The 27,116-nt window shown below is 40.0% G+C and overlaps 1 protein-coding gene and 2 pseudogenes across 5 annotated transcripts; all 3 read left to right on the top strand.

Moving 5' to 3' along the window:
• Positions 1-1,052: 1,052 nt before the first annotated feature.
• Positions 1,053-9,006, top strand: LOC111330460 (transcription factor BTF3 homolog 4). Of its 5 annotated transcripts, none has more exons than XM_088737784.1 (10): positions 1,059-1,211; positions 1,928-2,022; positions 2,742-2,801; positions 3,484-3,597; positions 3,739-3,790; positions 4,393-4,449; positions 5,047-5,084; positions 5,430-5,478; positions 7,619-7,681; positions 8,779-9,006. In XM_088737784.1, exons 3-10 carry the CDS (start codon positions 2,748-2,750, stop codon positions 8,823-8,825), a joined length of 474 nt encoding a protein of 157 aa, XP_088593910.1. In that variant the 5' UTR covers positions 1,059-1,211; positions 1,928-2,022; positions 2,742-2,747; the 3' UTR covers positions 8,826-9,006. The 5 variants fall into 5 exon arrangements, with proteins under 5 accessions (XP_088593914.1, XP_088593909.1, XP_088593910.1 ...); XM_088737785.1 differs by having other exon boundaries at positions 1,075-1,211; positions 1,948-2,022; XM_088737787.1 differs by having other exon boundaries at positions 1,087-1,211; positions 1,982-2,022.
• Positions 9,007-9,047: 41 nt separating this feature from the next.
• Positions 9,048-16,054, top strand: LOC148720358 (uncharacterized; annotated as a pseudogene).
• Positions 16,055-19,181: 3,127 nt separating this feature from the next.
• On the top strand, positions 19,182-21,228 carry LOC148720357 (uncharacterized; annotated as a pseudogene).
• Positions 21,229-27,116: the final 5,888 nt, after the last annotated feature.

The following is a 27,116-nucleotide window of genomic DNA, read 5'->3' as shown; positions in this document are numbered from 1 at the left end:
ACCTTGTAAAGCGTGACGTATTTTACGTCACGTTTCACTTGGAGTCTTTGATGAAACCTGTGTAAGATTGTGTGGTAAAACCTGTTTGGATGCGGTCGGAGAAACTAAGGATAGATCGAGAAATTCGAAGCGAACTACGTTAAATTTGGAAAGCTTTGTTTGCTAAGTGGAAGCGTGTTACAGTTCAACGAGCCGTTTAGTTAATGGTTTTGATCTTCATAAAGATCTCGTTCATGAAAGATCATGCAAACTCACGCCTGAAATTGACGCGAACCGTAATTTGAGCTCCGGGAGCAAGGCATGGTAGATTTTATTCCCAAAATTGTCTTACTCAACGGTTTCACCTACGAAGCAAACGGCATTTTTAAGCAATTTCTTTCATAGATATGAACTACCGGACTTGACGTGCACAGTGTGCCATTTTCAAAACTTTCATCAGCATATTTCAAAAGTCCATCGGCAGCTGTAGATTAGTGTACCTTATCTATAAGATTTCTTTTCAAAGCTTACTGTCATTTCATCGCGCAAGACTTCCTCGTCAACTGTAGGGATTTCAGGATGAGCAGCCTGCTTTGATTCAGGGGACACACGAGCCAGTAGGTCCAGTCGTGAACCGCAACGCGAACTTTTCACTTTCACATGACACGTGTTTGATTTACCGCAAATGCGAATTAGTGTATAAAAGCCCAGCCTAACACATGTTGGACCGTTCAGGGGTAATAGCTAATATCTGGTGGAGCGAGACCCTTGCACGAGTTCATTCATTGCTCATTTCCGTAGCGACAATAGACTCCTGAGTTTTTGTCACTCGCGCTCTATGATCTTGACCGTTCTTGGAAAGATCCAACGGTCTATATTTCACTCTGCAACATGTCAACTTGATAAGTTGTGCGATACACCGAGGGTTGCATGAAGCATATAAAATGAAAAAGTAAATAACACTCTTGAGACATTTCGTTGCAGCATAGTTAGCAGCATAGTTAGAATGTTGATCATTCGTTGAGTCGACAAGAGGACTGGGTAAGAGCCTCAACACTGACCCAGTTTCTTCGATTTCAACGCGTTCGGAGATTCCACGCGTGCGCAATGAAAACTCGGTCTCTTACGCCATCGTGCAGTCAAATCATCCTCGTGTTTATCGACGGAAAAGCTCTTTTATGACATTTTACCAGGATATCGACTTCACTTCTGTTTAATATTTGTACAAACGGGTAAGTTTAACTGAATTTTCGCTTAAAAGCTGGTTTAAAGTGCTAATAACCTCATAACCTCTTTGAATGCCGTGTTCAAAATTCCCCCATGTTGTCGAATCGAAGAAGCATGCTGTCCATGTTCTCGCATTATTCATCTGTATGAGCATTCCTTTTTGTGTGGTTGTTGAGGATAGAATCCTTGCGATAACTGCTAGCAGAAGGACTCTTGTCATCGATATCTGTAACTCAGTGGGTAACGCCTTAGCGAAAACGTTTACTTCTTAGCTGATGGTACTGTAGATAAAATTTATAATTCACGTCCCATGCGTAGTTCGATTTTGTTGGGCGTATAAACTAAAATTTTAAGTATTCGGCAATAGCTCACCGAAGGTGGGATTTCGATGAAGATTTTGTCATCCTTGGTAATACCCAAAATTGTCTTGGTATTGTCGTGGTATAAATGGACTTTTTCAAATCATAATTCTTTTCTTAACAAGGCTCTGTGAGAGACATTATATGGCTCCACCGTCTAACAAAATCAACGCGGCGGTGGCTGTGTTTTCCTAAAATATCAAACGAGATTTGGGGGTAGATTTTTAGTACAGAACCACTTATTTCATCTCACTGAACTGCACCTATGTCTGTAGTGCATGTAGTTCTTTAAGACTGTTCCCATTGACAATATGGACTTCAGTAATTTTGCATTTTCCAGTTGCTCAAATTTCATTTTGTAGATTCTGTTTTCTGTATAAAGATATTTACAGAGGAACTTTGCCATATATTTACAGTCCAGTCTGGCTGATCCATCTTAAATTGAGCTTTACTGAGGGTAAGCGGGGATGACTCTGCTTTGCTGGATTATTCCTTTGCTTGAATGCGTTTCCTTACATGAATGTTTAATAATACTACTACTACTAATAATGAGAGTTATCACTTAATAGCCAAAGGCTAATAAACTAGTGGCCCTGAAATAAATTAAACAGAGATTCTAAACAAGCATAAAATGGGTGAAAATCCTCTCTGGCAGGAGGCAAACCAGTAGGCTATTTACAGAGTGCAGCCAAGGAGTTGAACTCAGGGCAATGGAGAACAAATCCACTGAGTAGAGGGTGGGAGACTTGAACCTGGGCCTGGATTACAAGTCCACCCCCCCTAATTACTCAGCTGCAGTGCCTCCACTTGCTAACTCTGTACAAAGCCTCGAGTGTTACCTTGAAACCCTGAAGTTGTTTTTTTTTTTTTTTTCCTGTTAGTGATGTTCATGCAGAGCTTTAGGCTTAGTAAGAAGAGGGAATGGTAGAATGCTCCTTTAGGAGTTAAACCTATTTATTGATTCCCCTAACTGTGGTATGAGTTGGTGGATAGAATTGTTATTACTTTGGGGAGATGGGGAAGAAAACAAATCTCATCCAAGACATCTGTAGCATGTTTGGCTTGGGGCCGATCACATGGCATGGGTGGTTATAGGCGGTTCAGCAGCCATCGCGTCATGCAAGAAAGAAAAAGATATTTGTGAGTAATACAAAAAACTCTTGATTTTTTCCACAGACCAATATGAACCAAGAAAAGGTATCAAAATTAAAAAGTGGAGTTCAAATAGGTGGAAAGGTAAGGTGTTTATTCAGCAAAATGCATACTGTTGAGAAGCCAGTCATTGAAACATGAAAAAAGAGAACATCAACAACAAAAGCAACAACAAAAGAAAAAAAAAAACACACAGCAGTAGCTGCTAGTTACATATAAGTTGCTGGCACTTTAGTGACGAGTAACCAGCGACAGTGCTGGCTGTTGATGCTTCTGGATAACACAGGGAACCACCTTATCATGGCCATTTAGTATGAGAAGGAAGTGGAACTTTTAGAGCCATTGCATCGATTGGTGTGAAAGAAAATATTAAATTTTGAAAATGAACAAATTGATAGTGGATTACAGTGTAGCGTGGTTTGTACTGTCATCAACAGTATCATTTGTCATCACAATGTCAAAATGAATCACTAAAAGGGGCAATTTCAAAAAGTTGTTGAGATTTACACCGACAGTCTTTTGGCAGTGGAGATCAGATAGGTTTTCAGCCTGTATGGATAAACCCTGGGCCTGAAGTAATTACATGTATTATCCACTTGACAGGAGTAATGTTCTCTTGTTACTTTGCACAATTTCTCTGCTACTACGTGTAGTCTTCTCAGTGTACATTTAAACCGTGGTTATCACAGCTTTTGAATTGAATTCATCCAGGGAAGTTGCAGAAAAGAGACACAGAACCCAAGAACTTAATTTAATTTTTCTGTAGGGCACACCCAGAAGAAAAAAGAAGATAGTTCGCAGAACAGCTGGAGCAGATGATAAGAAACTTCAGAACAACCTCAAGAAACTTTCTGTGAACACAATTCCTGGAATTGAAGAGGTACCCTATTTACCTGTGTATAATACACACCCCCATGTACAATGCGCACCCTTGTTTTTAACCCAATTTATCAGAAAAAAAGTATTCACAGCAAAAAAGACAAGTTAAATCTTCTTGTCTTCATTTATTTGTCCTCCGCAGGTTAACATGATCAAAGATGATGGGATGGTTATTCATTTTACTAATCCAAAAGGTAATCTTTGAATCCTTGAGAACTTGAATCCTACTCTTGCTCAGAGTAATGCATGTATAGATTCACATTGCCTTCACTTCATACATAAACTGAAATTTTCCACCTTCAATAATTAAAATCCTGGATAACAGAAAAAGGATGCTGCTAACTCAAAGTGATCTGTTCACCTTGTGGTCATTTCCTAGACAGATTTACCCTTGAGAATTTGACCCACCTTGTCAATGTACTTCACAGTATTCTTTTTTTTTTTTTTTTTTTTTTCTGTCTGTTGCTTTGTTTGGGATTGTTAAAATGTTTTTTTTTTTTTTTTTCAAATCTCCCCTTTGTAGTAAACTTTACTTTTAAAGTGCATTGTTCAAACAGTAACAAATAAAATTAGTCATATAACCTTGCAACTCTTATTACTGATTTACATGTACTGTTGTATAATATCCTTATATTATCCAGTAAACAGGTAATGAGAACACTCAAACTTATCACAAGTAGAAGTTGTTTTCTTGATCTAACACAAAATTCTTGCAACTGATTTATAAGGAAATGTGTAGCGGCTAGAGGGGAGAATTAGCAATCAGTCTAACATTGAGTTGTTTTACTTCTTTCAGTGCAAGCTTCTCTGCAGTCCAACACTTTTGCTGTGGTTGGTCAGTCTGAAATAAAGAGTGAGTATTATAGCAGGGTTTTTTTTTTTTTTCTTTATTTAACATGCATTACTCATGAAAGACTATATGGACATGTTTGGGATTGATTGCATTCAATACCAGGGCTTGACACTAATGGTAGCCCACTAGCCACAGCCTAGTAAAAATTCAGTTTTGGCTAGTGGTTTTCAATTTCCACGAGGCAGTTTGGCTAGTAAACAAACTGAAATTGTCGTAACATCTAAGATGTCTCTAGCCATGTGGCTAGTAAGGTGAAAAGTTAGTGTAGAGTCCTAAATATATTAGATATATGCAAGACAATTCTCACTTGTAATTTTGAGGGGTTCAATGGACTTAGTTGCAACCTCTGATTACCATAGAGCTACTGTGTAGGTAAACTTGTCTCCAAAAAATCTCTGGTACTCCATGCTGCAGCATACAGTGTTTGTTGGTCAACTCTGTGGTCCAGTAGTATCATTTACTACATAAATAAATCTTATGTGTGTGCTTCACAAAATTTGTTGTTTTGTTGAAAAAAATTTACACGTACATGTACAAAACAGTCATAACAGTTGCTATAATCTAATAGAATTTTTTTTCTGTGTGCTTGTCTCGCAGCAATTGCAGAAATGCTCCCTGGAATTTTGAATCAGTTGGTGAGTGTCCCTATACCCCATATAGCTACTGTTTTGTTAGACTGCAGTACAAGAAGTGCATAATTTTTGGCAAAGTCTGTCATGCTAATCCAAAAAAAAGTGGTTAAAAAAAATTAAGTTAGCTCATTGCTTGGAACTCTGGAATTGAGTTGCACTAACATCAATTTTTTTTTTTACTTGAATCAAGTATTAAAAGATCACAAGAATCAAGAAAATGATTACCAATTTAAGGAACTGATTGTCAAAAAACCTCTCCTTTTCATTATCACAGGAAATGTGGTAAGGTGTTTTAAGGTGGAAAGGGTTACAGCATGCACTAATTTTCCTTCTTTTTCTTGTTACAAGAGTAGTGAAGGCCTGACTAGTTTAAGGAGGCTGGCAGAGAAATTCCCAGGTAAGTCAATGATATCTGATATTGAATAACTATGCATTTATTCACTTAAGTGAAGGTGGGTAGTGGTGGCTATATACTAAGCTGTGGAGCATCAAGGTATAATAATATCCACTGCTAGCAACTGACACTGAGGCAAATAGTTGTTTTGGTATATTCTAAAACAGCGAGACAATATATCACAACAAAAATGATGATTTTACTCATCTTTTCCTGAAACAACTACATTTACTTTTAGGCGTAAATGCCATGCATGTTGCTCACAGGTGAATAGCAAAAGATATTTTGAGTTTGCATAGCTAATTTAAGGGTGCCTTCAATGTTATCTAATGTTAGACTATATGCGGAAAAAAATGTTAGTGAACAGGTGAAGAAAAACTAAAAAGGAACAATTGATAAAATTAAGGTTGAAGTAGGATGACTGTATATTGAGAAGATTTAAACAGTTTGGGAAAAAATTGATTTTACAACCTTCCACTGGGGTGCATTTTTAAAGATGTTGGAACCATGATCTTGTATAGATCTCTTAAAGGTTGAATCAGTAGCTTTTGACAAAATAAAAATGTTGCTTTGGAGCTGCAGTGCTCGAAATTAGCAGTCGTCCGGTCATCTGAGACGACCAAAAAGTTTACCAGACAACCAATTTTTAGCAAAAATTAAGAGGCTGGTTGTCTGAGGAAAAAACAATGGACAACCCAGCCAAAAATAGAAAATGAATTAACCATAGACAGCACCTGACCTATGTGACGGTTTTGTTTTGTCAATGTCCGGTAGTGTGAAGTTAATAATAATTTGCCTCAGCTAAGTGTTTTCCTGTGTTTTGGATATCTGTAAATTTTATAAGACATTGCCAGGTACGAAAATGTAAGAGACAAACACAAGGTGTCTTGTCTTATTGACAATACTCTTGTTAACAGAATTGGCTTTAAACTCTCCAGCAGCAACATTGTCTCAGATATAAGTGACCACTACTCTCAATTTTGCATCATCCATTCTCCATCTTTAAAATCTTGCTATCAGGGGACTAATATCCGTGACTATTTGAGATTCTCGGAAGAAAACTTTATTAGTGATATTTCTCAAACTGACTGGACTGGTTTGATCTCTAATGGCTCTATTGACAAACGCTTTTCTTTGTTCTACAACAGATTGAATAAACTTGTTAATAGACATGCTCCTCTCAAAATTGTATCAAAACGCAAGGCCAAGCAACTATCTAAACCGTGGATAACTAGAGGTTTACGTAGATCAATAAAAATAAAGAACGATCTCTTTTACTCGGGTGACATGGCTACATAGAAGCTGTACAGGAACACAATTTTAAGCTTTACTCGCCAGAGTAAGACTTTACTATCAATCCTATTTTAGTAGCAACCTAAATAATATGAAAAAAACTTGGGAGGGGATTAACACTTTAATTAATAAGCACAAAAAGACTAAGCTCATATCGTCGCTCCAGCTTCCAGACAACCGGGGTATAACACAAAACCAATCAGAAATAGCTAATGCATTGAATTATCATTTCCCATCTGTCAGACCTAAACTTGCAAATAGCATACCATTATCCACCAGGGACTGTAAGGATTACCTAGGGAATTCAAATTACACCAATTCTTTCTTCTTTGATGCTGTCACTTCTACTGAAATTGAAATGGAAATTTTGAGTACTCCATCAAAAAAAGCCTACAGACTTTATTCATGTCCAGTTCGTCTTTTGAAGTCGGCACGTCAAGCTATATCTCATACCCTAGCTGAACTAATGAACATGTCCATTTCAACTGGTATCTATCCCCACAAATTAAAGCACGCTATAGTAATTCCAATTTATAAAGCGGATGATGAAACTGACCCAAGCAATTATCGCCCAATATCGTTACTGTCCGTGTTTAATCGAATATTCGAAAAACTAATGTACAAACGCCTAAAATCTTTTATAAATAAGAGTGATGATTTTCTACTGGGCAACCAAGGATTCATCTGGGCAACCAAATTCACTGCTTTGGTTGTCCGACTTTTGAAATAGGGACAACCTGGATTTTTTTTTAACTTCGAGTACTGGAGGTGTGGATAACCTATAACACTTTCAAATTAGAAATGTTGAGCTTCTGTCACTTTTTAAGTGTGTTTTGTCATTCCACATTAGCAGCAACAGATGGTGCACAAGTCCCAACTCATACTGAGGAAGTTGACGATGATGATGTCCCAGGTAAGGCATTGTTCCTTTCTGCATTTATGTTTAATATTTAATATTTATATTGTGCAAATTAACATTTGGATATGATCAATGTGCATCACAACACTTTTTGGGGGACTTTGGCCGGACGACATCAGCAGTTTACACAATCAATCGAAGGAAACTTATTTGAAGATGCTCTCACCCCCCCCCCCCCCCCACAATTCCCAGTTAACAGGCCAGAACACATCACAGTAATCTCATGAGTGGGTTCTTTAACTTACCCTGCCTAACCAAGTGAACTAATTAATAGATGTAGGAGATGGGACCTACAGTTTATTTGTCCTTATCCGAAAAGACTAGAATGTCTATCCATTTCTTGATATTATAGAAAGGTAGCACATCCTCCTCAGTTATTTTAAGACCTTGAGTGTTGGTCCGGCCAGAGCTCAAATCCTCGACCTCCCACACAGAAGTTCAGCGCTCTAACCAATTGAGCAAACCGGGAGGCAGTTATTGCAAACCAATATACTAAAGAAAAAATGGTGAACTTCTCTGCTCAGGGTTTGAGGGGCTTTGAGGGTTTGATTGCAGTTCTTTGTACCTTTGGCATTTTTAAGTTTCCCCTAGACTTTTGCCCTCTTCTTTTCATTCTTCAGATGATCTCTAGTTCGTGTTAGAGACTGGTGTTTCAAAAAACTTGGCATTTCTGACATTTATACAACCTCAACTTCTTCCAAAGTTGTCAGAACATCGTTCACTGTGGCTGACAACAGTGCTCTTTAGAACTAATCTCTACCTGACAACCAGAAAACACAACCCAATGCCATTGTTAAAAATAAAATGTAGTTAAAAGTACATGTAAACTTTTTAGGTTCTCGAGTCTCTCAATAGGGTAGTCAATGGAATGGTATTTACCCTCTCCCCCCCCCCCCCGCCCCACCTTACTTGGGGTGAGAAGAAAGTCAATTATCAACTAGGATGAGATTCAGTTCTAAATGATCTGAGCTAGCAATGCATGAAATGTATGGCTGTCAGGAGAAGGGTATTTGATATGAAGATGTTACAAGTTCAAAGGCTAACTGCAGTTTCATACTCCTTGTAATCTTTGTTGATTTTTTCATCCACAGAACTAGTTGAAAATTTTGATGAGCCCTCAAAGGCAGAAGGAGTTTAAGAAGATAAGATGATCCCTCTTATGCTGACCACTGAAATCAGTGGACTGTTTTTTTTTTGTTTTTTTTTTTGCCATTGTATATGTAATAGACAAATTTTCGTAGTGTCCTCTACACTCTTGGTATCGGGGTGTTGATGTGCCAGCGATATACTGGGTTGTCAATAAAACAATGGGAACTTGCCTCAATGGAGTGTTGGTTTTGTGGCATAAATAATATCCTGTATGCATTCCATGTTCACTAGAAAGTACCTGCTTTTTCTCGGAGGTGCTCTTTATGAAGTCGATATAAATCAGTGTGTTTTTGGACACACAGGTGTTGAGGTAGGTCCTCCGCTGTGTCAGGCCTGTGCCCCCTGAACCCTTTAGCTCCCAGAAGTGATAGACATGTAACTTCTCCCCATAATATCCTTACATTATCCCATTATCCATCAAACAGGTAGTGAGAATACTCGAAGTTACAATGTATCAGTTAAAACTTGTTGTCTTGATGTAACACCAGGTTCTCTTTACTAATTTAAAGGGAATGCCGAGCAACTAGAGGGGAGAATTAACAATCAGATGGTGCCATTGAAAGGGTTCAGAGTGAATAAAGTGGCTAAATTTTTCTAGAGGAACTGTGGTGCTACGTCGTTGGGGGAAGTCTGACAAAATAATTGCCCCTATTTACTGAGTTATTATAAATTGGCCACCAGAAAGAGTTCTATAGATGACGTTTCGAGTGTTCCCCCTTCGTAAGCGCGATTTATCTGTGGCCTTCCTTGAACCGTGTCAGGTATATTGTGGTTAACGGTATTACACTATATCTGCACATGTGGGTTGGTTGGTTGGTCGTGAGCTGGTATAAGATGTCCACACCATTCATCTGGATTTTTACTTGCTGGGGAGTTTTATGAATGTTTCGCCCTAACGTAAGTTCGTTCTCTAATTTACCCCACAGTGAGCTTTTAAGTCTGCTCCTAACCTAACCAGTTTGTCCCAAAATTTTCAATTTGATTCCCAGAGACAAGTGACATTTCCTCTCGCACGAAATTGGATTACATTTAACTGCCAAACTGAGACGTTCGATTGTGTGAGCCAAATTCATGTAAATAGGCCCCCAATGCAATGTAACATCCTTTCACCTCGGCTGTGGATTAAATTTATGACAGAAGTCTAAAACAAGTCTCGTTATTTCTCGAATTTCGTGAGGCTCTCAATGGTGTTATCTGTTGGCCGTAAAACGGCTAAAAAATTTTAGGGTAAAGATTGACATATTTTAACCGTCAGTCGTTACTAAAAGTTAACCGTAAAAAAAGATTTTGGTGACAAAAATGGAAAGTTATTAACCTTTATCCGTAAATTGACCAAAATTTTGACAGTTAGCCGAAAAAGCAATCACCCATTGAGACCCTCCATCTTTCCATGCCTCCCTTTGAAAGCGTCTCTTTTTCGGTAAGGGATAGGGCGCATTACCCAATGACACAGAGGCGTAGCCAAGATTGTTTAAAGGGAGGCTGTTGTCGAAATATATTTAAAAACGTTATTGCAATAGACAGTCGGAGATAAGATTGTTCGACTTAGACACCACGAATAATCTTGGTCACGTTGACAGTTTTTTTTTTGTGATGAAATTCTGCCACCTCAAACGTATCGTCTGCCAGAGGGTCTCCATCTTGCCCACATGAGGCCTTTAATCGACCAGTGTCCTGCAAATTACTTGTTCGCCCTTTAAGTTCATGAGAGCACTTTGTCGTCGGCTCAATCGGCACACTTACATTTCTCACATCTGTAAAATTAAGAATAAAAGAGAGAAAAAATTATAGAAACACTAAAATTTACTAAAATTAAATGTTGTTCATAGGTTTTGCTAGCTCATTTATTTCCAAAGATAAAATGTAAAGTAAATGACATCTAAAAATGAACGATTAAAAAGATGCATAAATTAATAAATAAATGAATATGTAAAACATGATTGGCTGAATGAGTTAGATTGAAAAGAAAGAGGTAAAGAGATAAAAAAAATCAAATGAATGATAAATTAGGAAATAGATCAATATTGGTCAACCGGTAAGGAACAGATAGCAGTTAAGCAATCAAGACGACGACAACGGAGAAGAAAATGTCGACTAAAAAATGAATTTAAATTGATAGTAAGAATTTCATGAATGGCTGGATGTGTTTACTGTCTCTCACGGTGCCACACCCATCATCGGAGACCCAGGGGCCGAGTCGATTTCAAGTAAGGGCCCTTCATGCCCTAACTTGAAATCGACTCAGCCCCTGGGTCTCCGAGGATGTGCCACACCTCAACTTTGGCATCACTTATGTGAGCACCGTTGAGTTTCAAGTTTAAACTTAAATAATTGGCCGTCGAGGTTCCCTTTCCACCGGACAACGTAAATTTTGGTGATTTCACGTCGCTGTTTGGCAGAGGACTGCCAAGAAATGTACAGAGTTTTCAAATACACGTGCTGAGCTATTACTCGGTTGACTAAATCTCTTGTTTTGTCACCCCCTCATTGCCGTTGCCGTCGTTGTTTGCTGAAGGTCCCTAGTGTTTAAAACCCAAGAGAATAAGAGTTCCCTTGCCAACAGGCTACATACCCTCTGAAAAAAGTGGGAATGGAATGGTGTCAATTATGTTCATCCGCCGGGCCTTTTTGATGGAGTAGTTTAGTTTAGTTTAGTTTATGAGCTTCGCCGACAGGCCAATTACTGCGGGCCCAGTAAGGCCACCCATCCCACCTCAGGTGAGAACATCCCCCACACAGTAATTTCGTGCGTTAGAAATGAACGTCTCCTACCCCTAACCCTGCAGGAGACGGGGCCTACGGTTTATTCTTCCTTGTCCGAGAAGACTAGAATATCTATCCATTTCTTGATATTGTAGAAAGGTAGCAAATTCTCCTCAGTTATTTTAAGACCATGAGTATTGGTCCGGCCGGGGCTCGAACCCTCGACCTCCCGCTCAGCACAATTAATCCGGCGCTCTAACCAATTGAGCTAACCGGGAGGCGGTTAGCAGCCGTGCAATTCAGAAGGAAGCTTGCAAAAGGTTGTATATAACCGCTTCCGTTAAAGCTAAATGTTATCTCTCCGAGAGGAACTGCGAAATATTTTTCTGGTTAGATGGGCACTTCCGCGGTTACTTTTTTTTTTAGACAGAAAATTATAATTAGCGTTTCCTTTCAGGATAAGACCTTGTGTAATCAAGATCATCTTTTGAATAGAGGACAAGTTACACTGTAATGGTAATGGTAATTTATTTAAAGTCAATTACATAGTGGTTGCCCAGATCTCCCGAGCCAGAGGCTCATGACGAAAGTGATTGACAGAGAATATATAAAATGCATTATGTATATACAATAAAAAAAGAAAAAAAAAAAGGTTATTCGATAATAAGTATAATATATAATGTAACGTAATGAGTTGATGCAATTTATATATTGGCAGCCGGGAAAATATCGAGCTTGCTAATTGATCTACGAAAAAATGACACATTTTCAGCAGACTTTGCTGACGAAGGTAACTGATTCCAAATTCGACAAATAATATGTGAAAAAGAGTTGTGCATGAATTGAGTGCTATAAGATTTCTGTTCAACATTCAAGACCCCCCCGAACGTACGTTGGTGAGCAATAACAACCTCGTTCCCAGGGCCTTTTCCCTTAGCTGGGAGTGGGGCGGGAAAAGGAAACGCAGAATACACAGAAAACGCGGGCGTCCAAGTCGGGAGTAGTTTTAATTTAGTTTTGCATCTGATTGGTTCAGAGATTAGCGCGAGTTTCCTCAACCAATCGCAGAGCGAAGTAAAGCAAACGTTAGGCAATCCGGACACTTTATTGAAACTTTCTTTGAGCTACAGACAGTTTCTGTCTCTTATGTTCCGTTCAATAGATCATGGAAATATAATCAATCACAAAGACAAGAGAAAACATTAGCTGCGCCTAGCTGCAAGTAATACTGTATGCTTCTGTTTTGCCCGATCAACATTGGTTGTATTTTCTTATTTGAACCAAGGCTACCTGTCTTTTTATATTTTCTCTTTCTTCGCAAACTGGAACTTAACGACTGGTATAGTAAGCGTTAGTCACTCTAGATATAGAATCATCCACTCACAGCGCTTCGATTTGGCCAAGTGGAATAAGTGAAGATACAAATAGATTATGAATGCAACAAAGAATAGCCGGCAGAACTGCGAAAAAAACAATGAATGAATGGATTATTAAGGTAACCTTTATTTTAGTCATGATTAGAATAGCGGAAACATAACCACTAACAATTAAAGTGAGAATTTCTCTAATAAATGCTAGATTTTGAAATAATTCAAACAGTCAAAATTTAATTTACATACTAAAATAAAATACAAGATTAATGCAAGTTATCACTGCACGAAAAAAAATACATTGAGAATTTAATGACACAAGTTTTGGCAGACAATTTGTTGAAATAAGTACTAGTAAGCAGTAAACAAAAACAGATCTTGTCATTTTGACTTACATTCTCCGAGCGGTTTCGTTTGATCGCACAGACTTCATCAAGGGGAGTTTAATTTGAACGTGATGGTTAAGAGGAAATTATCTTTTAGAAGGTATTTTTTTACAAATTACAACCCACGTGTTAGCAAGGGTGAGATTCCCCCCCCCCCCCAAAAAAAAAAAAACACTCAGATAAATTCTGTACAGGATATGACTCATATCTTTTATGATAATAAGTTTCATTTTAGAGCTCACGGATGTGACGTTAAATCCGTGAGCCCCCAAAATAACCTCAGACGTCCTGCAGGATTTCAGTCATATTCTGCTCGTGCTTTATCTGAGTGTTTCTCGCTGTTCACACCCTTGTTGGTCAAATAAAGGTTATCCCTGAGATCAACATTCAACGCTGTTTTTTTTTCGAAAGACGTAAAACAAGATTAGCGGAAATAGAACCACTGAGTAGGGTTGATTCTATAAATGCCATATTAAGAGTTAAGAGCTGAGTTAGTAAAGTTCTTTACATTCTAAACTTTAGGTAGATAAATTACAAGTTGCTTGTTGCCATAATGTAAAATGATTATAATAATAATAATAATGAAATTGAGAATTTGATGTAAATACAAGTTTCGCAGTATTTATCGTAGATCATGATCAATATTTGCGAATGACTATGGGCCAGTTATATAAAAAAAGTCTAGCCATTGTTTAACAAAACAGCGTCCTAAGCCATCTTCAATTTGGCAGAACCCTTGATCCGAACATTTATTTTTGTGAACAGTGTCGAAAGGGCCGAAAGCTATTAGAAGAAGAACATTTATTCAAAAAAACTCAACTCTCTTGTAGAGAATATATGTGTCTCTCGAATGACGACAGGTTTGATAGATTTCCAGTGTCTTAGGGTCATTTGTACAATATTGGGCCTTGGCTTTAATTTTAGGTTTGGCCTGACTCCGTCGCGAGATTATGTTTAATAAGAGTATTTCCTCTTTTCGCTTCCACCTCCCTATCCCTCCCATTTCTGGGGACAATTTAAAAACCAGCCAACGGCCAAACCTGCCTCATTCATTTATCTATCTCACATCGAACGCTCACCGTCCATTGGAATTGAGAAGAGAACGATGGCTTCGGAAAGTTTCTGCCTTCTCATCGTCAGTCTTGTGCCTTTGTTTTGGGAAATGCCAAATACTGTTCGAATAGCTCCAATTGTTCGGCCATTCAATCCTGTTGTCCAGGTAACATCTGCAGGGAAGATTGATACCTCTGTTAGGTCGGTCACGAGTGTGGAATTAGCGAGCAGTGCTGCAATAGCACATGCATCAATAGTTCGTCTTCTTGTTCCTGTTCGCACGACATCCACTGTGAGAGTAGCAAGCAGTGCTGTTACGGCAAATGCATCAATCGTTCGTCTTCTTGTTACCTGAACTGTTCGTCCGACTCGAGTGTTACAGTGCCGAGCAGTGCTGTGATGGCAAATGCATGGGAGATTGGAGGCTTTGTTTCTGTTCGTCCGACTCCGAATGTGACAGTGGCGAGCAATGCTGTTATGGCAATTGCATCAGTAATTCGTCTTCTTGCTCTTGTTCGTACCACAGCCAATGTGGATGGAGCAAGAAATGCTGTAGTTGCAAGTGCATCAATAGTTCGTCTTCTTGTACCTGTCTGTACGACTACGAATGTTATATTACCGAGAAGTGCTGTAATGGCAAATGCATCAGTAATTTGTTGCCTTGTTGTTCGTCCGACTCAGAATGTGAAGGTGGCGAGCAGTGGTGTAAGAGCAAATGCATCAGTAATTCGTCTTCTTGTTCTTGTTCTTACGACTTCCCATGTGGATTGAGCAAGAAATGCTGTAATGGCAAGTGAATCAAAAGTTGGTCTTCTTGTGCCTGTTCGATCTACTACGAATGTGACTTTACCGAGCAATGCTGTAATGGCAAATGCATCAGTAGTTTGTCTTCTTGCCCTTTCAAGTTGTGGAGCGACGGAGCTATTGCAGGCGCTGTTATCTTCACAACTTTCCTCTCTGTCATCATCATTTTCATCGTATCCTATCTCCGCTGTGCTCCTTACCTGTACTACAGTTATAATCGTACATCCGGTACTGTGATCGGCACTCAAAAGCCGTAACAACAGCTCGTCCCAACTCAGTCACACATGATGACGATGTAGCAAGTCAAAGCTCCTCCGCCGGTGGACTACAACCATTTTCCCCCACGTTACAACGAGCCTCCTCCAGGTTACAACCAGGCACAACCTGCTTATGCACCAGCTGTTTTAGCCTCGTATCTTCCAGCTGAGGAACAAGGACAAGCCGTTTCGATGCCGCCTTCCGAGCCCGTTAAGCACTAAGATGTCTGAAGCAAGTCAACATGGAAAGAAACGGCTGAAATCCGCTCGATAACTCATTTATGTATGATGTATTTCTGACTGACACAGACTCCTTTATGCATGGTGGGGCGCAATTTTGCAAAGTACAAGTTGAATTGCGTGACAAGCAACAGTATTCTTCCCGAAAGTTCAAAGTAAAGTAATCTTACCGGATGTTCGTCATTAAATTGGCTTATCTCAAACTTATCGTACTGTTTATCACTCTTCGTGTTTATGCATGCTCTCCTAGTCATTTTCTCTGTTTAGTCAACTTGTAACTGAAAAATTTATTCTGATGTTCATTTCCCTCCCGCCTCGATTAGCTTCCCTATTTTTTGGGTAGGGATTGTCAGACATGTATTTTAATCGCTAACAAATTAAAATAAATTCAGTTGTTGATGTTGATTTTTTGTCAATTTTCTCCTTTTATAGATGCTTGCGGAAATACATTTAGTTTTTTTTATCAGCATAGTCAAGGACTTTGCTGATAATGTTAATAATGTTTTTAGTTACTCTAAGGAGAGAAAAAGATCAAGTTTCGTCATTAGAGTCGGGGGGGGGACAAACCCCCATATTTTGGGCAAATAAATAAACGCAGAGGGAAGAAAAGCCGGCAGGTGTACATACACACCCACACGCACACGCACGCACGCACACGCACGCACACGCACGCACACACACGTACGCACACATACACGCACGCACGCACACACACACACAACTGGGCTTCCCCCTCCCTCTTTGCTCAGGGCCTGGATCCGCCACTTAATCCTTCCTACCGTTTTTGCTATTTTGCTTGTCACGCTAGAAATCTTTCAGGGTGCTACGGGAATTTCTTAACCTCAGACCTTACCTTAATTTATAAAATTCCTCAGAGGATATCATTTGCTTTACAAGAAAGCAAGATTTCAGTGTTATCCTAAACGTACGTTATGTGGATGTTTCTCTCTGCTGGAACACCGTTGTTGGAACATGACTTGTACTTTGTAAGTAAGATCTGAGATTCGATCAGCCAAAATAAAACCACCGAGTAGGGACCATACTTACAAATGCTACATTTGGTTAAAAATGCTGAGGTAGAAAAAAATGTGTTACATTTTAAACTTTACACACGATTAAATGCAAGATGAATACAAGTTGCTATAATACAAAAGCACCGAGAATTTAATGAAATACAAGTTTCCCAGAGGTTATCTGAGATCAATGTTTACGAATAGCTATGTTCATTCTTGAATGACGATAGATTTTGACAGATTTTTGTGGAGTGTTTAGACTCTTTGTTCAATATCTGGACATAGGTTTCAGTTTTAGCTTTGGCCTGACTTAAAAAGTGCTGAACAATCGATCCCTGTTAGGGGATTATCTATATGCACCTTATTCGATGGTTTGAAATACAATACGCACCGTTTTTTTAGGGCGAGTGATGAGCTAAATATCCGCTCGTATTATAAATGACTATCTTTGAAACAGAAAGTGAGGAACGACAGAACGGGAAATGACGAACGGGGAATGGGGAATCCTCAAAATGGTGAGTCTTTAAAATGGAGAATTTGTTAAAAGGGGAATCTTTAAAAACGGGAATCTTTAGAATGGGGAATCTTTAAAAGCAGGAATCTTTTAAATTGGACAATGTACATGTTTACTTTCTAGGAAAGGGGAATAGCGAGTTAAAATGTCTCTGTTTAATCCTTCAATGTTTTAACGACCATTCAGAGAAAATGCCAAATTCTGGACTACAGGCAGACGACGCGTGTAATGATTGTATTAGGCGATCTTTTCTTCCCTTCCACCGGTTGCTCCCCCCAAAAAAAATGAACACCGCAGCTTAATAACAGAAAACGCTGTAGATCAAACTATTTAATCATAACTGCTCAGTAGGGCCATTACTGACTTACCATTCAGACTAATAAAAAAGGAATTAAATCTCGAGTGCCACTCCGTCAAAAACAATGGACTAAGAACATTCTACTGACAGCAACTATTCACTTGACTTTGATGATGAATTCCGCTCAGGTTGTTGAAACGTCAGTCACTAACACCGACAACAGTCCTTCTCAGGACTACACTCACCCGAACGATCACACTACACTTTCACATGTTACCCCCGGGCTCAAACCATTTACTGTAAAAAAAGAATTGTTAGTTCTTGCAAGCATCAACCTTCAGGCGGGATTTCCATGGTGGCGCAGTTTTACTTGCGTTCACAGTTGTGAGTTTCAATGGACTTTCAATAGAAAAAAAGAGCAACTTTTCCACAGACCACTCATACATTTGGTCGATTTCATTTAAGGCTTCAAAAGATTCTTCGTTTTAAACTTTCCCGATTTGAAAGATTCGCGCTTTGTAGAATCTCCATTTGAAAGATTCTGGCTTTTCAAGATTGCCTGTTTTAAAGATTTCAGTCCCATTCGCTGTTCCTTCGCTCCCCGTTCTCTATCGCTGTCACAAAAGAACAATGCTTTTAGTGCCTTTACACAAACATATTTCAATTCTGACCATGTGATCGATTTTGAGTGTAGTCATAGTATTCACGATGTTGTTAGAAACTAAGATAAAGCTTCTCAAGTTTGCGAACGTGAATACGAAACGAGCACAAACCAAACGCACAAGGCTTCCTTTAGTGGTAAGACATGGAAGGCACTGAAATAATGATAGTTTAAGATGTCACCTCTGCAGTTGCGGCCTTGTCGCCACTGTATGGGAGTTGTTCTTATAAATGCTACATTTTGAAATTGCTTAAAATAGTCAAAAGTTAACTTGCATACTTACAAAATAGAATACAAGATGAATGCGAGTTGCCACAACACACACACACACAAAAATACATCGAGAAGTTGATGAGACAAGTTTTCACGGGCAATTTTTTTTTAATAAGTACTAGTAAGCAGCAAACTTAAACAGATCTTGTCAGTTTGACTTACATTCTCCGAGCAGTTTCGTCTGATCACAGACTTCGTCAGGGAGTTTGAACAAGATGGTTGAAGGGAAATTATCATTTAAAAAAAAAAGCTTTATTTACAAATTACAACTCGTGTTTCTGCAAGGGTGGGAACCAGGAAAAAAACTCAAATAAATTCCGTACAGGATATGTCTGAAATCCTGAATGATAATGAGTTTAATTTTAGAGCTTAAGGATTTGACGTTAAATCCATGAGAGTCAAAAATAACCGTCATGGAGGATTTTAGTCATATCCTGCACGTGCTTTATCTGAGTGCTTCTTGCTGTTCACACCGGTGTTGGTTAAAAAAAAAAAAAGTTATATCTAATTAGATAGTTATTCACGAATGACTATGTTTTTTCCTGAACGACGATAGGGGTTGACAGATTTCTGGCGTAGCGGAAATAAAATCCGTGAGTAGGATTTATTCTAAAAAATGCCAAATTTGATTAAAATAGTCAATTCAGTGTAATTATTTACATCCTAAACTTTATACACGATGAATTATAAGTTACTAGTTACAAAGATACAAAAAAAAAAATATTGAAGTAAGAGTTTGATGCAAATACAAGTTTCGCAGAGGTTATCGGAGATCATGAACAATATTTGCGAAGGACTATCGGCCAGTTCAACTTAGTTCCCAGGGTCTCTCATCTTCCCGCTTCGCAGAGCGAGCGCGGAGAGACCCTGGTTTAGGCTGGTCACGTGTCTTCCAGATTTTAGCAGATTTCAATTTAGCGGTTTGAGGGAGGAGCAGATAAGTGGGAATTTCTTTCCACTTAGTCCACTGGTGAGCGTAGCTTATTGGCGATCAAAACAAACTACACGTGAAACCCTTCGAACCGAATGTCAACTGAGAATATTCAGCAGACGCTCAAAAAGATCAGTAACTCGTTCACAGCGGTAAATATCAATTGTTGTAGGTTTTGTAAATCATTTGGAGACTTATCTTGCTCGAAGAACATCTATGCAAAAGAAAATCGCGCATCGCTCGTCGACGCCGAGGACATTTATTGCGGCCGTTGAGGCAAGAAAATTTTTTCCACATCTATTATGTAGACCTTGAACAGACGCTTGAAAAATTTTATTTCTTTCAAAACGGTGACCAGTGAAAGTCAGAGTTTTATCGAAACGGAGAAGCGATGTACAAAAATATCACAATCTGTGCCACTCACCCTGGCTATGATGCAAGGGAATCTGAGAGAAGCCGTCGCGATCTAAATTTCGTAAGAGCACCAACACACATGCAGTCTTTGCCTGGAAAAGAGGTAAACAACTGTATCTTCGATAGTGGTTTTCCAGATTTGTTTTTTGTTACGTCTCGACGGTCCCAGATGTTTCTTTGCCGCTTCTGAGTTGCGAGTACTTTTGCGAAAGGTGACAAATTTATCATCACGGGTTTATTACGAATCAACTTAACGGCCTGCTCCCAGTTGGCGTGTTAGCTCAATTGGTAGAGCGCTACACTAGTATCGCAGAGGTCAGTGGTTCGAATCCCGTACAGGCCTAATTTTTTTCAGGTCTGATTTTCGCTATAGCATAAATAGCGCTCTCTACTGCGAGGATCGTGCATCATACGTAGCCAAACATGTCTCATGTATCTATCTCACATCGAACGCACACCTTTGGAATTGAGAAGAGTATGATGGCTTCTAAAGAACTTTTGTGCCTTCTTATCGTCTCATGTGTCTTTGTTTTGGGAAATGCTACATACTGTTTGAAAAACTCTGATTGTTCGGTCTTCGAGCGCTGTTGTAGAGATAACGTCTGCAGAAAAAGATGTTACGGCTGTTCGTACGACCACGAGTGTGGAACTAGCGAGCAGTGCTGTAATTGGACATGCATTAATAATTCGACTTCTTGTTCCTGTTCGTCCAACTACCTCTGTGACTGACGAGAAATGCTGTAAAAGCAAATGCATCAGTGAATCGTCTTCTTGCTACTGTTCGTCCGTCTCCGAATGTGTCAGTGACCAGAAGTGCTGTAAAAACGAATGCATCAGTGAATCGTTATTTTGTTACTGTTCGTCCGTCTCCGAATGTGACAGTGGTAAGCAGCGCTATAGTAGAAAATGCATCGATAGTTCGTCCTCTTGTTCTTGTTCGTACGACTTCCAAAGTGGATCGAGCAAGAGATGCTGTAACAGCAAAATGCATTGATAATTCGTCTTCTTGTCCCTGTTCATTCGACTACGAATGTGACATTACCGAGCAGTGCTGTAATGGAAAATGCATCAGTAATTTGTCTTCTTGCTCGAGCTCTTTGTGGAGCGACGGAGCCATTGCAGGTGCTGTTATCGGCACAACTTTCTTATTTGCCATCATCATCATTTTCATCGTGTCCTGCCTCTGCTGTGCTTCTTGCCCGTACTATCGTTATCGTAAATCTGGTACTGTGATCGGCGACCAACAGCCGCTACAACAGCTCGTCCCAACTCAGACGCACATGATGACGACGCAGCAGGTACAAGCTCCTCCGCCGCTAGACTACAACCAGCCTCCTCCAGGTTACAATCACCCTCCTCCAGGTGACAACCAGGCACCATCCGCTTATCCACCACCTGGTCCAACCCCGTATCCTCCAGCTGAGGCACAAGGACAAGTCGCTTCGATGCCGCCTCCCAGACCGACTAAGGACTAAGATGTCTGAAGCAAGTCAACATCGAAACAGACGGCTCAACTCGAGAACTCATTTATGTATAACGTATTTCGGAATGACACAGACGGGGCGGGGCGCATAGCGTGGCGCATGGTGGAGTGCAGGGCGGAGCGCAACTTTGCATAGTAGGATTTTTACATTGTGTAAAATTATAGAAAAGTCGCGATTGCCATCCTAAGTTTAAACATCTAAATGGGGTTATGGCTTTTACGGCTAACGGTGAAAATATGGCCAGTTTAGGGCTAACAGTAGATATAATTCTATTGTGGTCACTAACGTTTAAACTTTGCCGATTTCTCGAATAAAATCTACAGTTTCCTCCTTGGTTGAATTAGGTAAAAACGTAAGCGAAAGTATGCTTCCCGGAAGTTTAAAGCAAAGTAATCTTAACGGATATTTTGCTTATCTATAACTTATCGTGGCCTGACTTAAAGAACACTGAACAAACCCTATTACCAGCTTCTGTATATACACCTTATTCGATGGTTTAAAATATGATTTGCGCAGACGTTTTAATTTGTGTGTTTTTCAGAGCCTTAAAGTGGTGAGGAACAATACAAGCAATGAGCAAATTGTGACTATCTTTAAAATATACAATAAAGAACGAGGGAACGCAAATTGAGGAACGGGGAGTGGGGAATCCTTAAAATGGTAAAACTTTAAAATTGGAAAACTTTCAAAATGGAGAGTATTTAAAATGGGGAGTTTGTTAAATGGGAATCTTTAAAAACGGAAATCTTAGAGTGGGGAATCTTTAAAAGCGAGAATCATTTGAATTAAACAATGTACACGTTTACTTCCTAGAGAAGGGGAATAGCAAGTTTTTAACAACCAATGATCCACAGCCTTGTCTGAAAAACATTTACATGCAAGGATGCGCTTCAGATAGGATACATTTAAATTCTTTTCCCGTCAGTTTCTGACGCCTAATTACAAGTGACTCAACAGTATCTCTAGGGAGTCCTATGACATTTAGACATCTATTCTGCACTCTCTGTAGATCTTCTTCGAGGTAGATGGGCAGCCCTCCCCAGACAGGCGGGCGAGGCAAATTCTAACACAAGTCTAATCTTAGTGATGTATGTTGTTAGGCCAATGTCCCTAGGGAGATGGGCTGTTCTGCAACCCCTAAGATGATGGATCCGTTTACACGCTTTGCTCACAATGCTTGAAACATGTGTATTCCACTTGAGATCATTCTGCACATACACACCCAACAGTTTTAACTTTGTAACTCTCTCCAGTTCGGTTGGCCCGATACTAATAGGAGGTGGAATTAGACAGGACTTCTTGAAGGTGATCCACATATCTATGGTCTTCTTAGCATTTAGCTCCATTTTATTCTGCACACCCCAACTCTCCAAATGAGTCACAGCATCCTGCATTTGAAAGACAGAGTCCCTAGAGACAAGTTTATATAAGGTGCAATTATCAGCGTACTTGCAAGCGGATACAGGTATTCCCCTGGGGATGCAGTCCTTAATGTCGTTGATATGCACGTTAAAAAGTGCAGGAGAAATGACACCGCCCTGGGGCACACCAGCAATCACCTCACCATGTCTGGAGAGGACTCCCGGGAGCTTAACCTGCTGTGTTCTGCCTGATAGGTAACTTTGTGTCCATTTCTAAAAGCTCCTGGTGATGCCCATACCGCCGAGTTTCGTCAACAGAACACCATGATCTACTAGATCGAAGGCTTTTGGGAAGTCTACAAAGACCACATGTACGCCATTATATGGACTCCCAGAATCTGTAGCGTTGTACCAGTCTTGTGTGATGCTGGCAAGCGCAGTCACAGTAGATCTGTCTTCCGTAGAAGCGTGTTGAGAAGCATTAGGGAAGTAGGGATGGCGTAGTGGTGAGAGCACTCGCCTCCCACCAATGTGGCCCGGGTTCGATTACCGGACCTGACGCCTTAAGTGGGTTGAGTTTGTGTTAGTTCTCTTCTCTGCTTCGAGGGTTTTTCTCCGTGTTCTCCGGTTTTCCTCCCTCACCAAAAAGCAACATACAGCTGATTTCAGCTGGCTGTAAGCTGTGCTCCAAGATCACACATGGACCGTATAGCGGCTGCCAGAGGCGCCATTGTAAGCTTTCGGTTCGACCTTGTTGAGCTGCTTCGTTGCTAGACTTCGCCACGGTGATTAGCAGTGATAATTATTATTGTTATTATTATTATTATTATTATTATTAAGACTTAGGTCCTTTAGGTTAAGCTTTAGCTGATCCTCTCCAACACCTTGACGACTTGTGAAAAAACTGAAATCTGCCTAAAGTCATTGTTTATATTCGTCGGATTATCAACCTTGGGTACCGGGCTGACTAGAGCATGCTTGTAGCTGGTAGGGTACTTGGACTGCACCATACTGGCACAGATAATATCGTGCACAACTGGTGCCAGTTACTCGTGAAACCGTTTAAGAAGCCACGCAGGCACACCGTCAACACTTGATACTTTCCTCGGATTCACATCTTTGAGCATAGCGTTGACAAGTCCAATATTTGGAACAGGCGGAGGTCTGTCGTCCAAGTCATTGGCAATCTCACTAACTGACAGTGCGGTTGGCTCTCGGTCTCTCCGCGGAGCAGCAAAAGCCTCAAGCAGAAGATCTACTGTTTTCTGTAATTCAACCTTGTTTAGCGTAGTTGGGGTTTTTAACAACTGCTGGGTACCACAGAGGGAGTAGATATATTTAAACCACTTGCTCGGATTCTTGTAACGGAGATCGCTGGCCTTCCTTTCTTAGAATTTACGCTTGGCACTGGATATCAGGGCTGCTACCAATTCACACTTTTGTTGGTATTAGTCCTAGTCACCTTTAACCCAGGCCCTTTGTCTGGCACGTATCTCCTCTTTAGTATGCGGTAGTATCCACTCCTTGTCACTGGGATGCAAACGCACGCAACTCAGTAGAGTACAGGTGTCAAGGGAATTAGTTATCATGCTGTTAACGTAAACAGCACTCCAGCTTTCCAAATCAAGGCTAAGCCCTAAAGAACGTAAACTGTTAATTTTTAACTTCCTTACAGTTTTTGACATTGCTTTCCCATGCCGTCGCTGGTATAACGGGGAGAATAGGATGCACTGATAATCAGATCGACCAAGCGGTGGTAAAAGTTGTGCTTCGCGATATAGTTCAACTACATTCGAAAGAAATCGGTCTAGAATATTCTGTGCACGTGTAGACATTTTAACTAATTTGCATAGGCTAAATCTTTGACACAGTTGACGCGAGTTAAGGTGGTTAAAATCTCCCGTAATTATGATACCCGCCGATGGTCTCTCTATCAGCAAGTTGTCCAAACACTCAGTGATGTAGTCGATCAATTCTCTCTCCTCAGTACACGTTTTCCCTAGCGGAAAGTATAAAACAGCCATAATTATACAACTGAAAGGTCTTGCAATCCGAGGTGGCGTGTGATCATGAAGTAACCACAAGACCTTTTTGTCATGCACTAGCTTAGAGATTCTCTAGGCGTATAGTTGGAATAGAGCTATGAACATAAGCCAGCAAACCGCCGCCTGGTGTAGATCTGTCTTTGCGAAACGCATTAAAAGACTGGCCAATCCCGATAGCAGTTGATGGTACACTGTGCGTCAACCAGGACTGAGTTACAATGGTCACGGTTGCATTATTATTCATTTGGACGACTCCGTGCAGCTCGTCAACTCTATTTGTGACATGGCAGGCATTAGTTATTAAGAACGTAGGTACCTTAATTGGAGGTTATCCTGATCCCTGTAGGGATGTTTATACAGTTCGGCGCTATATGCCAGGCTCCCTATTTGGCTAATTGTGCACGCTGATGAGTGGTAAAGACTGCGTGAATACGCTGCGAAGATAACAAGGCAGCTCGTTGTTTTACCCTTGTCCGAGCTCTCAGATTCCTCTCGGAGCCCTAAGGATATCGATGGACTTCAAAAGTATTGTATAAATTTGGTTCAATACGAGGGCGCCCCTCCCGCTAGGTCTTGTATTAGCGACGTGAGGAAACCAGCCGAGTAGATACACCTCGTCTGGGCAGTCACCTTGGAAGTTAAGTCAGAGGATCGGTATTCAAGCTGGCACAAGTGTCACAAGCTAGTACCTTCGGCTTCGGCTGATAACACTTACCTCGACCTTGATCATTCAGGATATCACAAAAACCTCATCCAATAAATGTTTATGACGTAGAGTAAATCATCCCTACTCGTTTTATATTTTATCTTGTCACGCTAGAAACCGTTCAGGGTGCTAGAGAAATTTCTTAGCCCCAGACCTTACCTTGATTTATAAACTTTCTTAGAGGGCATCATTTCCTTTGCAGAAAAGGCAAAATTTTAATGATATTCCACATGTTCATTATCTGGATGTTTCTCGGTGTTGGAACGCCGTTGTTGGAACATGACTTGTACTTTGTAAGTAAGAGCTAGAATACGTTTAGTAGAAATAAAACCGCTCAGCAGGAATTACAACAATAAATGCTACATTTACTACATATCAAACTGTTTCCCCACTGCGATGGACATTTGTTTTTGTCGGTTCCAGCCTGGCGCGGTCGCTAACCCAGATGCCCTCCTGAGCAAATTTTCAAAATGGCGGACAAGCCAAAGAGAGAAATAAGAGAACCAAAGCGATTCTGCAACGAATACTCAGCATACACCCCTGTTAAAAAGGTCATTTCACAGAGAAAAAATACAAAATTGTATGATATTGAAGTCACGGAGGTTGAAAAACCCAAGAAGAGAGTGAAAATTCACTACATTGGCTACAGTACACGCTTCGATGAGTGGAGACCCTTCGGGGACGGTGAAGCATCTGAATATTTTCCTTCGAGATTGTATAGATTAGTAGGCTGCAACAAAAATTTATTGGACGACGTTTAGGGTAAAAACAGCAATCTAACCTGAAAAAAATGCATTTATTCCGACTCTTTCGGAAAATAACTTTACAAATCTTACTTGTTTATCTCGTAAGTAAACGACGGTGAAGCGCTTTCCGAGCTACCCGATTCTTCTCCCACTGCTTTCACGCTTATAAAACAGGAAACGACCCAGAGGAGGAAGGTGTGGCTATTTTGACTAGCCATTTGACGAGGTTCAATCTGCTCCTTGTTCAACAATTTACATATCAAAACAAAGGAAATTTGTTCCTCTCTTTGATTTTGGCGGTACATTTTCAATTTGCGCTTGCGTAAGAGAGAAATCGTCCAAGACTCCATGCTCGGTCTTGTTTTGACCACGAACGCCTTCTTAATTTTGACGGACCCGCTCGGGAAAAGGTGAAAATGACGAGGGAAAAACTTTATTTTGTAGTACGAAAATACACAAAATGGAAAGCCATGATATTATAGTTCAATATTTCGGTGGTACATTGTTAACTTTTTATACAGAGAGTCGGCAAGATGATATAACATCCAAAAATCGCACTCGATTTGAGTGGGCTGATGAAGTGGGCGTGGTCACGAAATTCAGTAAGAGACTATTTGTACCCCGTGAGTTTGATATGTTGGGAAAAAAAATTAGCTAAATTAGCTAAATTAGCAAAAAAATTAGCTTAATTATAAAAAAATAATTACATTTTAAACCTTGCACGCGATAAAATACAAGATGAATGCAGATTGCCACATTACGAAAAAAAACCTCCAGAATTTCATGAAATACGAGTTTCACCGAGGTCGTCGTGGACCAATGTCTACGAATGACTATGTTGTTCTTGAATGGCGACAGATTTGACAGATTTCTGGTCTCTTTGGGTTCTTTGTCCGGATAATGATTTCAATTTTAGTTTTGGCCTGACTTAAAAGATGCCTGTTACGGGATTATGTGTGTACACCTTATATTATTCGATGGTTTAAAATGTAATATGCGCAGATATTTTAATTTGTGAGTT

The sequence above is a fragment of the Stylophora pistillata genome, chromosome 11 (genome assembly GCF_964205215.1).
Source record: "Stylophora pistillata chromosome 11, jaStyPist1.2, whole genome shotgun sequence".
Lineage (NCBI taxonomy): Eukaryota > Metazoa > Cnidaria > Anthozoa > Scleractinia > Pocilloporidae > Stylophora > Stylophora pistillata.
Note: the sequence above shows the minus strand (reverse complement) of the source record. Positions and strands in the feature narration are given on the sequence as shown.

Coding starts and splice junctions, on each gene's coding strand:
- LOC111330460 (XM_088737783.1), top strand. CDS start 2,748: ATGAACCAAGAAAAGGTATCAAAATTAAAAAGTGGAGTTCAAATAGGT. Junction 3,598..3,738: donor CAATTCCTGGAATTGAAGAG/GTACCCTATTTA, acceptor TGTCCTCCGCAG/GTTAACATGATCAAAGATGA. Junction 4,450..5,046: donor TGGTCAGTCTGAAATAAAGA/GTGAGTATTATA, acceptor CTTGTCTCGCAG/CAATTGCAGAAATGCTCCCT.